The sequence below is a fragment of the Notolepis coatsorum genome (assembly GCF_963971535.1).
Source record: "Notolepis coatsorum genome assembly, chromosome: 7".
In the NCBI taxonomy this organism is placed as follows: Eukaryota; Metazoa; Chordata; class Actinopteri; order Aulopiformes; family Paralepididae; genus Notolepis; species Notolepis coatsorum.
Window position 1 is genome coordinate 176,141,765 of NC_140171.1, and position 13,293 is coordinate 176,155,057.

Genomic DNA, 13,293 nt, shown 5'->3' on the forward strand with positions numbered 1-13,293 from the left:
ACGTGATCGGATCGGGACATCCCTAATTCTCAACGGCATTGATTGATTAATTGATTTAAGACTTTATTGACAGATTGCAATACGGCTCAATCGCCTCGCCGACAAGTTAAATGCGTTATCTATAGGCTAATTCTAAGTCCCTCATTACCTCAATCAATCAGATTATATTTCTTTAAACTTGCCTGCTGGATTGAATAATCAAATGAGATCTTGCTAGCGAAAATTATTAGTTAACTGTTATACAGAATTACGATACGGCTCTCTTACCCATTGATTGATGTATAGTCAATCTTTTACTTATCTTCTCTGTGGTGTAACGGGTTCTTCTTTTGACTTTCACACGGACGACCGGGGTTCAAGACCCTAGTCTTTTCCTTCTTTTTGCAATATAGGAATAATTCAATTTGGTGCACGTTGAGAGCTATATAAAGAATGACATCCTCAATGCATGTAGATTTATAATATTTTAACTTAAAACCAGGCTACTTTGGCGTATAATCATTAATATTATATTCAAAGAAATCATATTGGAAACACCGGGATTTGAACCCCGGTCGCTGGATTGGCAGGCTTGAGCACTACCGCTGGGCCACTGGGCCAGATGGGATAAATTCATTGTTTATACATTAATGAACGAGACACCCGTGTTTAGAATATCCTTTGTTTTGAATGAAGTTTATCTCTTTATCCTCATTCATTAATGTGACGTCAACGGCTCATTCAATTTCTCAAATCCGTCAAACAGCGCATCTCATCAGACATCTTAATCCCAGTTACAATTAAAATAACCACATCATGTGTACATCGCACGAGCGAGCGCCACCGTCGCCACGGTATATATAACGTGCATTATTTAGGACAAAGTGAATTTAATATCAGCATTTTGGGTCTATTTTACATTTCAAAAGCCCCCTCTGGAAGAATGGAGCACAAAAACGTAATTCAGAATGGTATAATGCAGATCGTAGACTGTGGGAATAGTTTCAGGAAACGGGCTGTCACTTCTTTGCGGGGGCGTGGCTCTGCGTGATCGGGCTAACTTGAACTTGAACTCTGCTTTCGAGCAGGCTCAAACTTTTGGATCTGTTGGCATGGTGATCTGGAAAATCCACGTACATGAAATCGGAAAATCCGGCTAACCCAGTTATCCAGCTAAAGTTATCCGGCTAACTCAGTTATCCAGGTACATGAAACGGGGCCCAGAGAAAGACTTCGTCTTGTTTACATCAGGGTCCCCCATTTTCAATTCATCATAACATTTATGACATACAGATAGACAGTACTGTTACATCTATACATTTATGACATACCAGATCTACAAATATACAGTACTGTTTGTGATACAAAAAGAGTTTAAAAAAGACAGTATATACATTTGACGAAGAAACTGTACATTGGAGGAGATTGGTAGGAGGGGTGGAGGGGGTTGGGTAGGTGTGGTGGGGAGGGGTGGTTCGGTAGGAGGGGTGGGGGGGGGGGTTGGGTAGGTGGGGTGGGGTTGGGTAGGAGGGGTGGGGGGAGGGGTTGGGTAGGTGGGGTGGGGGGTTGGGTAGGAGGGGTGGGGGGGGGGGGTAGGAGGGGTGGGGGGGGGGGGTTGGGTAGGAGGGGTGGGGGGGGGGGGTTGGGTAGGTGGGGTGGGAAGAACTGTACCTGAGCCAGGTCCTCCCCCAGCAGAGGGTGGTGAGGCAGTGACAGCGGGTCGCCCTCCCGGGCCAGCAGCACCTGTCCTGGGGGGCAGCAGGGTGACAGCGGGTCCCCCTCCCGGGCCAGCAGCACCTGTCCTGTGGGGCCGCAGGGTGACAGCGGGTCCCCCTCCCGGGCCAGCAGCACCTGTCCTGGGGGGCAGCAGGGTGACAGCGGGTCCCCCTCCCGGGCCAGCAGCACCTGTCCTGGGGGGCAGCAGGACAAGAGAGCGACGAGGCCACTGGAGAACCTCTCTGAAGTCGCCCATTTGAAACTTTGTCTTGTGCTTGCGCCAATAACAACTTTAGTCAAAGCAAACGGAGCCAGCAGGCGAACAGTGCCCATGGTGTTGCCGGTGAGGCCGTGGTGCCGGAGACACTGCCTGGACGTGTACAGTGTTAAAGTTGTGTTTACAGTCACGTCTGCAGCCTCCTGCTCCTCTATGTGCGCGCAGAGCAGCACCCCGCGGCTCTGGGAGGCGCAGCTGGTGAACAGGAGGGTCGGCGTGGCTTCTGTGTTATTCGGGAAAGCGTCACTAAATTGTGACTTAAAGAAAAAGACATGAAAAGGGTTCAAGTGTCTTGGAAATGTCTCTAAACATGACAGTTGCACTAGCGCTGCCATATTGGATGGCGCATGCGTGGTGTTGTTACTGACGGAACAGACGAGCACGAGCAGCCTTCATCGGGGCCGCGCATGCGCTGTGACGGCCGCGCTGTGAGGCGCTGTGAGTAGGGTCCAGCTGCAGCGCCGGAGCGATCCTCCTCACACGGGGCCAGCCTGTGGCAGCCACAGAGACCGCGTGCTGATTGGCGGAGAGGGATGGATGAATGAATGAATGAATGAATGAATGAATGAATGAATGAATGAATGAATGAATGAATGAATGAATGAATGAAAACTTTATTTAACAGATTGCAGAATGGGTACAATACTGTACGGCTCAATACACACAATTGTTAAGGGGATGCAGACCAGAGAAAGACGTTTGTCTTGTTTACATCAGGGTCCCCCATTTTCAATTCATAATGACATTTATGACATACACAACATACATGACATTTATGGCATAGGGACATACAGGTATTTAGTACTGATACATTTGTGACATAAACGGTATTCAAATATACAGTACTGTTACCCCTAGATCCTGACAGAGTATATACATATGATGGGGAGGGGACTGTACATTAGGAGGGGGTGGGTGGGTGGGAGAGAAATATACATACGGCGGGGAGGGAATATATACATGCGGTGGGGAGGAGACTGTCTATTAGGAGGTGGTGGGGGTTTTGGGCATTTATGGTGGCCAGTTTCGAATTGCAGCCTCCCGTAGGTGCTCTTTAAGAGCGGTTTTGAATGTGGGTAGGGATTCACATTCCTTTACAGCTTTAGGTAGGGCGTTCCACATTGATGTGGCATAATTGCGAAACATGTTTAGTCCCTTGTTTAAGCCGAATCTGGGTTTAACATGATTTGTTGAGCTTCCTCTGGTGTAGTGGTTGTGGTATTCACTGACCTTTGGGAAGTATTTTGACATGTACATGGGTACCTTAGTCGTATAGTGTATCTTGTAGACCAGGCCCATTGCAAGTTGCTGTACTCTGTCGTCTACTCTAAGCCATCCTAGGTTGTCAAAGTGGGCAGGGGTGAGGTGGGTTCTGGGGGTAAGGTCAAGTAGTAGTCTGACCAGTTTGTTTTGTGATGTTTGTAATTTTGTTTTAAGCGCCTTTGAGGTGCTTTGGTACCATGAGGTGCAAGCATAGTCGTAGTAGTACCCTTGAATGAGTGCTCCTGCCAGAGTCTTCAGGTTGGTCTGTTCGCGGTGCTACAGGCCGCCGCCTTTCGTATAGACTTTTGTGTACACATATTGTCAAGTCTGTTGTCTGTCTTGCTCCCTGTGTATCTCCCATTAGTCCAGATGTTCTAGTCTCCCTTGTATTCCCAGTGTTGTTATGTTACAATGTTTATTCCTGCCTGTTAGTTCAGTGTCTAGTCTCCTTCCCTTGTATTCATGTGTCCTGCCTGTCAGCCCCCAGCTGTTCCTTGTTGTCTAATTAGTACCTGTATATATTCTCCCCGCCCCTGTCTTCCAGTGTCGCGTCATTGTTTGTTGTTTTCCTGTCAGTACCCTTCCATACTGTGTGTATCTCCGTATCTCCTGTGTCAGTACCTTCCCGTATTTGTAGTCCATGTTTTCCAGCATTTCTGAGGTTTTGTTTTCCCCTGTAACGTGTGCCTTTTGACTATGCTCAAGTAAAGCTATTATTATTATCGGAACGTCGACTCGTTGCCTTGTCTCTCTTACTCCACATTGTCCCGCGATTGAACCCTACACTCCTCTCCTAAACTCGGATCCTCACAGTATGACGCGACCTAACCAGGATTCAGCGGACAACGGGAGAGACCAAGCGAGCGACTTGCTGCTGACCATGCAGCACTTCTTCGAGGGAGGTTTCCTCGCTTCATCCTCGTTCGAAAGGATGCGGCTGCACGCGCTGCTCACCTGCGCAAGTGGGACTTGCAGCTCGGAGCAGGCTCCCCTGCTTGCGGAACATGAACGGCAGCTGGGACTGATTATTCGGGCGCTCTGGTCCCCTGCTCCCAGCGAAGCCACGGCTACCAGTACGTCCTCCTCCACAAGTAAGGCCTCTACTGCCACCGCAGCTGTTAGTGTTGGTCCCGCGGCCTTCACTGCCCAGGCTATTAGCCCAGCCGTTAGCCTAGCTTCCAGAGCTAGTAACGCTAGTCCCCGCTCCGTTAACGCTGTCCAGGCAACTAGCACAGCCGTTAGCCTTGCTTCCCCCGCTACTACTGCTAACCCCGGCTCCGTTAACACAGTCCATGCTACTAGCACAGCCGTTAGCCTAGCTCCCCCAGCTAGCACGGCTAACCCCGGCTCCGTTAACACAGTCCACGCTACTAGCATAGCCGTTAGCCTAGCTCCCACAGCTAGTACTGCTAGCTCTCGCTCTGTTAACACTGCCCAGACAGCCAGCTCAGGCCCTATAGCTAACAAAGCCTCTGATGCTGGGATCGCCCCGTCGGCCGGCAAGGCCCCTGTGGTTAGCTTAGCCCCTGTAGCTTCGGCAGCTACCCCCCTAGCTCACCCCTCTAGCACAGGCCCTATAGCTAACGAAGCCTCTGATGCTGGGACCGCTCCGTCGGCCGGCAAGGCCCCTGTGGTTAGCTTAGCCCCTGTGGTTAGCTTAGCCCCTGTAGCCAATGTAGCTTTGGCAGCTACCCCCTTAGCTCTCTTAGCTAACACTGCCCAGGCAGCTAGCACAAGCCCAGTAGCTAGTCCTGCCCCTGTAGCAGTTCGCATAGGCCCTGCGGCCCTCACTACACAGGCAGCTAGCACTAGCCCAGTAGCTAGTACAGCCCCTGTAGCCATTGCAGCTTCGGCAGCTATCCCCTTAGCTCTATCTGCCCCCACAGCCAAGTCACGGGTTCCTTCTGTTCGGAGGCTCAGTGTAGGCTCGTTCTCTACCACTTGCTTACTCCCTCCTGCTACTGCTAGCGAGGCTTCTGCAACTGGCAGAACCTTTGGTGATAGAGCAGCCTCTGCAGTAGCTACCTACCTAGCTGCCCTCGCGTGCACAGGCCCTATAGCTAACGTAGCCTCAGATGCTGGGACTGCCCCTTCGGCCGACATGGTCTCAGTGGTTAGCACAGCCCCTGCCGCTAGTGTGGCCTCGGTAGCTACCGCCTCTTTCCAGTCCGCTAGAGCCCTGCCTGCTAGCGTAGCACGCACTGCTAGCAAGTCTCAAGAGGCTAGCAAAGCTAAGAAGACTAGCATAGCCCTTCCCGCTAGGGTAACTCCTACTGCTAGCACCTTAGCCCCTCCCGCTAGCGTAGCTTCTACAGCTAGCACCTTAGCCCTTCCTGCTAGTATAGCATCTACAGCTAGCACCATAGCCCTCTCTGCTAGTATAGCGTCCCCTACTGGTCCCGTAGCCCCCCTCGGGGACGGGTTTCATGAGGCACATTCCCTCCTACAAGAATTCATGGGCAATTATTCTCCGGCCTGCAGTCTGGAGGAGCGAAAGAACGCTTATCGCCTGGTGTTCTCCATGATGAAGCGGAGTCCTGAAAGAGTATACGAACTCCGGGTACTGGCCGGGAACATGTTTAGGGTGCTCTTCCAGGACCCCAGCTCCCCAGCCGACTACCAAGCTGCTAACCCTGGTAAGGCCTCCACCACCAGCATGGCCTCTACTGTTAGCATAGCTGCTACTAGTTCAGTCCCTACTGCTAGCATAGCTTCCACAGCTAGCACGGCCTCCTCTGCTGGTGAAGCCTCTACTGCCAGCGTGGCCCCGGTTGTTAGCACAGCTACTGCCAGCACCATAGCCCCGTCTGCTAGCGTAGCTCCTACTGCTAACAAGTCACGGAGAGCTAGAAAGTATAGGAAGGCTAGCATAGCCTCACCTGCTAGGGTACCTGCTGCTAGCACCCCAGCCCTGCCTGCTAGCCCCACTGTGTGTGTAGCGCATTCAGCTAGCATGGTCTCCATGGTTAGCCCAGCCCCTACTGCTAGTACCGTTCCTACTGCTAGCGTAGCTTCGTCAACTAGCCTGTTTTCCACTGCTAGGACTGCCCCTTCAGCTAGTAAGGTCAGTTTCCCTAGAGCCGCCCTGTCGGCTAATCTCTTGGCTTCCACAGCTAGTCCAGCCCTGTCTGCTAGCTTAGCCCCTGCAGCGAACCAGGCCTCAACAGCTAGTACAGCCCCGTCTGATAGCTTAGCCTCTGCAGCTAACCAGGCTTTTACAGCTAGTCCAGCCCTGTTTGCTAGCCTAGCCCCTGCTAGCTTACTCCAGATCGCCCATGTAACCTCTGTAGCTGGCACCTTAGCTCTTCCTGCTAGCATACCCTCTTCAGATAGCACATCCCCCACTGCTAGCAGACTCTCTGCAGCCAGTACTGCTCCTGCACTTAGCATAGCCCCTGCTAGCTTACTCCAGATTGCCTATGTAGCCTCTATCACTAGCATGTCTCCCACTGCTAGGACTGCCTCTTCAGCTAGCAAGGTCAGTTTCCCTGGAGCCGCCCCGTCGGCTAACCCCACAGTCTCGTCCGCTAGAGCCCCTGCTGCTAGCACCTCAGTCTCGCACGCTAGAGTTCCTACTGCTAGCGCTTTAGCCCCGCCGGCTGGTGTAGCCCTGGTGTAGTGGTTAACACTGTCGCCTCACAGCAAGAAGGTCCAGGGTTCGATTCCCGCTTGGGGGCCAGGTTTCCATGATGCCAGTTACCCAGGTGGGGTATCTCCCAGGCCTTTCTGTGTGGAGTTTGCATGTTCTCCCCATGCTCGCAAGGGTTTCCCCCCCGATAAGATAAACCCAATGGAAAAACATGAACAACAATAGATCGCTAACGCTGTGGCTTCCTTGACGAAGACGGACAGGAGCACTTGGATTGGTCCCCTGGCGCGGCTCACGTTGACGCCTGTCTGCTCCCGGCTGCCCTTGGGGGGGAAGGACGACGGGATGGGTTAATCGCAGATACGAATTGCATGCATGCATCGCATGTGTGCCGATTGATGACCTCGGAGCAGGTCCTAAATTATTATTATTATATTTAACAGCTAGCACGGGCCCTGCAGCTAGCATTTCCCAGGTAGCTAACCCAGTCTCTACTGCCAGTTTAGCCCCTGTTAGGGCAGCTCTAGCTGCCCCTGTTCCTCCTCCGGCTCCCGGGGAGACCCCGACGTCTGGTCCGGGTCGTGCCCCTGCTCCTGTCCCCGGGGAGTCTCCTGCCTCCGGCTCGTCGTCTGGTCCCGGCTCCTCGTCTGGTCCAGCCCTGCGCCGTGGTCAACGCCGTGGTCAACGCCGAGGTCTGCACCCCGGTCGATCTGCACGTGGAGAGTCGTCTGGTCCAGCCCTGCGCTGTGGTCGACGCTGTGGTCAACGCCGAGGTCTGCGCCGAGGTCTACGCCAGGATGGTCCCCCATCCGGGGTCCTGCGCCCGGTCCCAAGACCTCCACCTGGAGTGGCTCCCATCCGGGGTCCTGCTCTGGGGTTGTCGTCTCCGCCCTTCATCTCCGGGCCCCCTGGTTCGGTCCCGGGGTCTGCTCCTGGGGGAGTCCCCGTCCGGGGTCCTGCTCTGGAGTTGTCACCCTCGCCCCTTTGTTCCGGGCCTCCTCACCGGGCCCCTGTCCCCGTGCCCGGCCTCCGCCGTTGGGCTCCTGTCCCCGTCTCCAGCCCCCCTCTCCAAGCCTCTGTCCCTGTCTCCAGCCCCCCTCTCCGGGCCCGTGTCCCCATCTCCAGCCCCCCTCACCGGGCCCCTGTCCCCGTCTCCAGCCCCCCTCACCGGGTCCCTGTCCCCGTCTCCAGCCCCCCTCACCGGGTCCCTGTCCCCGTCTCCAGCCCCCCTCTCCGGGCCTCTGTCCCTGTCTCCGGCCCCCCTCTCCGGGCCTCTGTCTCTGTCCCCCTCTCCGGGGCCCCTGGTTCCGTGCCCTGTGCACCCTTCTCCAGGCTCCCCTCTGGTCCCGTTCCCCAGTCCCCCTGCTGCTGGGCCCCTCCTGGCTCCTGTTTCCCGTGTCCTCGTCCCCAGTTTTTTCCAGGGTTTTGGCCCTTCGCCCTGCCTGTTCCGGGTCGGTATCGGTGGTCGTCTGGGAGCCTCCCCTTCGGGGGGGGTCCTGTCAGGATCTGAAGGATCTGAACTTTCTGGACAGTCCTCTGGCGCCCCCGGGTGGTCTGTTCGTGGTGCTACAGGCCGCCGCCTTTCGTATGGACTTTTGTGTACACATATTGTCAAGTCTGTTGTCTGTCTTGCTCCCTGTGTATCTCCCATTAGTCCAGATGTTCTAGTCTCCCTTGTATTCCCTGTGTTGTTCTGTTACAATGTTTATTCCTGCCTGTTAGTTCAGTGTCTAGTCTCCTTCCCTTGTATTCATGTGTCCTGCCTGTCAGCCCCCAGCTGTTCCTTGTTGTCTAATTAGTACCTGTATATATTCTCCCCGCCCCTGTCTTCCAGTGTCGCATCATTGTTTGTTGTTTTCCCGTCAGTACCCTTCCGTACTGTGTGTATCTCCGTATCTCCTGTGTCAGTACCTTCCCGTATTTGTAGTCCATGTTTTCCAGCATTTCTGAGGTTTTGTTTTCCCCTGTAACGTGTGCCTTTTGACTATGCTCAAGTAAAGCTATTATTATTATCGGAACGTCGACTCGTTGCCTTGTCTCTCTTACTCCACATTGTCCCGCGATTGAACCCTACACTCCTCTCCTAAACTCGGATCCTCACACATAGGGACATACAGGTATTTAGTACTGATACATTTGTGACATAAACGGTATTCAAATATACAGTACTGTTACTCATAGATCCTGACAGAGTATATACATATGATGGGGAGGGGACTGTACATTAGGAGGGTGTTGTGAAGGGCCAGATTAAAGCTGAGAATCTACATTTATTGTTTTATATACCTTGTATATTATTTATATATACACGGTATATCCCTTTAAGCCTGCGTTTGAATCATAGCAATATTCGCTTTCCTTATTGGATAACGCCATCGGCGCCAGACCGCAAGCCCCCAAAGTCAGGTTCAAAGGCGAGTCGCAACATGCCCGGAGACAGCGCATTGATTCGAGACGAGAACTGAGGTTCGGCACTAGATAGCCACTTAAGTATATATACGGCGGCAGGTGCGAACAGTAGCTGTTCATCAAGTTCGTGCAGCAAGTTCAACGTTCAGCAGTGCGTCTAACAGAGCGTTGAGAACCACGTGCGAAGTGAATAGTAAAAGTGTCAGATTTAATGCAGTAACGTCAAGTTCGACTTAGCTTAATGTGATGTAAAGAGTCGTTAATTATTGTGTATCGTGCCAACAGCAGTTCGTTCGTGTGTAGCATTACCCAGCAGTTCGTTCGTTTAGCTAGTGGACCTTAGCCAGTGCGCATGGACTAAATACATTGGTACCAGCACACGAGGAGGCCTAGTCGGAGAACCTACTGGACATGTGCACAGGAGAACCGACGGCGGCGATTGCAGAACCAGTATTGGTTGGATTATATTGATTGTGGAACGTACTACCTGGAGAAGAGCATCGTTAATCTCCACTGTCGTTTGGATTTAACCACCTTGAGGATCTACATTCGGGCTGGCCTCATGGACCGAGGCTAGCTGGCTATTATCATTGCTATTGGGCAATTGGATTACAGTTATTGCTTTTGATGCTGAGCTTTGGATTACAAGGACTGGCTTCTGTACGTGAATCCCCTTCTTCTTCAATTGATCAGACTGAGTATCCGAACATTCCTCTCTCCTCCAGAACTTACAACTCTGGGAGGAACCCCATTGTCTCCAGCGGTACCAGCGTTGCCCTCTATAATTGCCATTATACGCCAGGCGGCGTTAGCCTAGTACCCCATCGTAGGAATTATTCTATTCCCATTGACTTATGCTACTGACTGACTTTATGCCTATTCTTCGCCATACAAGCGCGACCCTAATTCTCATATCTGTAACATTTACTGCATAATAATAAATACCCTCAAATGATATTTCTTTGTCAGTGCCGTGTTATTATGAGTGTCTGCCATATATTAGATGTACTGTCTGGCCAGTAATTAAAGTACATACCTAGCAGTGGTTTAATCTATCACAATCTTTAATACAGTCAGGGTTTTGTAACCCCTCAGTTACAGAGGGGGTGGGTGGGTGGGAGAGAAATATACATATGGTGGGGAGGAGACTGTACATTTGGAGGGGGTGGGTGGGTGGGGGAGGAGACTGTACATTTGGAGGGGGTGGGTGGGTGGGAGAGAAATATACATACGGCGGGGAGAGAATATATACATGCGGTGGGGAGGAGACTGTCTATTAGGAGGGGGTGGGGGGTTTGGACATTTACGGTGGCCAATTTCAAATTGCAGCCTCCCGTAGGTGCTCTTTGAGAGCGGTTTTGAATGTGGGTAGGGATTCACATTCCTTTACAGCTTTGGGTAGGGGAAGAGCACCAATAGGGCACACCCTCTCATTTTCCGCCACTCAAAAGGGCACTTTAGCGTGCGTTTTTCAACCAGGGGGGGTCCGCCAGTGCCTCTGAATCCAACTGAAGCGAAAACGATCGCTTCCGCCCCGCGAGTCACGCGCCCGCTTGCGGCCAGTGGGCACAGCTACGTCCGTTAACATGGGAGCGGAAGTGAAGCGGCGGTCGCCCGTCCGTCCGTCCGCCTTGAATCGCGTCTGGTCTGCCCGGGCCGTCGCACTCTCTCCAACCGCACGTCTCAACCGAGCCTGGTCAAGGGGGAGGGGCTAGGCCCAATGTGGAGTGACGTCCCCTCTCCGCCAATCAGCGCGCGGTCTCTGTGGCTGCCACAGGCTTGCCCGCGTGATTTTTTTTCGTAGCCGCAGTTTGCGAAGACGCTCTCTGATTGGCTAGCCCGCAGACAGTGAAGACCCTCTCTGATTGGTTTAGCTCCGAAGGGCTCTTCCGCCTTGTACATATATATTCTCTGCTTGGAAGTGGTTATGCTTTGGCCCTCTTTCGAAGTGGGTTATGCTTAGAGTTTATCTTTAGAGCAGGGCGATGGACCACCAGCCCTGATTCCAAACTGTGAGGTTTTGCCCGCTGCTCACCACCTTTTCTCTGTTTCTTTAAAGCCTACTGTTAGAAATTCCCTTCTCACTCTCTCTCTCTAGCCCCCACCCTCTCGTTCTTTACTCTCGTTTACTCTCAGTGGCCACACCTGGACTATTATCAATTACCTCTCGCACCTGTGGTGGCAGGCTAATTAGTTCCCCTGTGGGCTTTAAATACCAGGGCGCTTCCCCTCGTTTTGGCTTGGGGTCGTGTTGTATTCATGCTGAGTCATATTCTCTAACATCTAGACTCTTTCGGGAGATCCTCTGGTCTACCAATGCTGTATATGGATTTCTCCAGCCTTGAGATGTTTTGCTCCAGCCTTCGTCTGCTGTCGCCGTAGCCTGTGGAGGAGACTGTTCTGCGCTCCCTGTAACTTCCACGGGAGGCACCCCAGCGTTCCACTGCAGACCCCTGCGCAGCTGTTCGTCCTGACGCACATCTAGACCAACGCGCATCTCCCGGACCCTCGGGCTTGGCACGCTCTCCAGTCACCAGCGCGCAACGCGCATCTGCAAGGGCTTGGCACGCTCTCCAGTCACCAGCGCGCAACGCGCATCTTCAAGGGCTTTGGCCACCTGTCGCCGTTTGCCTGGAGGGAGACATTGTACTGCGCTCTCTAATTCTCTACGGGAGGTATTCCAGTGTTCCACTCCAGACCAGCGCGCCAGATGCGCTCAAGCCTTCGCCACCTGCCGCCGTTTGCCTGGAGGGAGACACTGTACTGCGCTCTCTAATCCTCTACGGGAGGTATTCCAGTGTTCCACTTCAGACCTTCGAGCTTGGCACGCTCCTCTGTACCAGCGCACAGACGCGCATCTTCCAGACCTTCGAGCTTGGCACGCTCCTCCGTACCAGCGCACAGACGCGCATCTTCCAGACCTTCGAGCTTGGCACGCTCCTCCGTACCAGCGCACAGACGCGCATCTTCCAGACCTTCGAGCTTGGCACGCTCTCCAGACCTCAGCGCGCCGACGCGCATCTTCCAGACCTTCCTGCTTGGCACACTCCTCCACGCAGACGCACCAGATGCGTCTCTCGGTTCCGACGCGCACACCAAGGTGTGGCGCGCACTCTGTTCCTCGGCTCCGACAGCGGCTACCCGGTGGACGACACCCTCGCCACCGCCACTGTTCCGACGCGCACACCAAGGTGTGGCGCGCACTCTGTTCCTCGGCTCCGACAGCGGCTACCCGGTGGACGACACCCTCGCCACCGCCACTGTTCCGACGCGCACACCAAGGTGTGGCGCGCACTCTGTTCCTCGGCTCCGACAGCGGCTACCCGGTGGACGACACCCTCGCCACCGCCACTGTTCCGACGCGCACACCAAGGTGTGGCGCGCACTCTGTTCCTCGGCTCCGACAGCGGCTACCCGGTGGACGACACCCTCGCCACCGCCACTGTTCCGACGCGCACACCAAGGTGTGGCGCGCACTCTGTTCCTCGGCTCCGACAGCGGCTACCCGGTGGACGACACCCTCGCCACCGCCACTGTTCCGACGCGCACACCAAGGTGTGGCGCGCACTCTGTTCCTCGGCTCCGACAGCGGCTACCCGGTGGACGACACCCTCGCCACCGCCACTGTTCCAGCACTCTGTCCCTCGGCTCGGACAGCCAGCCACCCGGTGGCGATGCCCTCGCCCCGCTGCTGTCCCTGTACCTTTACGCATACGCCTGGGTGAGTTTTGATTGTGATGTCACTCACTCAGCGTAGTGCCCTTGCCCCCGTTCCCGCTGCTGTCCCTGTACCTTTACGCATACGCCTGGGTGAGTTTTGATTGTGATGTCACTCACTCAGCGTAGTGCCCTTGCCCCCGTTCCCGCTGCTGTCCCTGTACCTTTACGCATACGCCTGGGTGAGTTTTGATTGTGATGTCACTCACTCAGCGTAATGCCTCTTGCCCCCGTTCCCGCTGCTGTCCCTGTACCTTTACGCATACGCCTGGGTGAGTTTTGATTGTGATGTCACTCACTCAGCGTAATGCCCCTTGCCCTCGTCCCGCTGCTGTTCCTGTAC

General features: G+C 54.0%; 1 protein-coding gene across 2 annotated transcripts in view; it reads right to left on the bottom strand.

Moving 5' to 3' along the window:
* Window positions 1-2,307, bottom strand: part of pex6 (peroxisomal biogenesis factor 6) — a gene marked incomplete at its 5' end in the record, with an annotated part of 108,421 nt that extends 106,114 nt beyond the window's left edge. The window contains 2 exons of one of the 2 annotated variants that reach the window (XM_084318075.1): window positions 1,651-1,722; window positions 1,885-2,307. In XM_084318075.1, the coding sequence (XP_084174201.1) occupies window positions 1,651-1,722; window positions 1,885-2,307 (495 nt within the window). Of the gene's footprint in view, window positions 1-1,650 lie in introns of both variants that reach the window. The other variant, XM_084318074.1, reaches the window with a different exon arrangement.
* Between the last annotated feature and the right edge of the window lie 10,986 nt (window positions 2,308-13,293).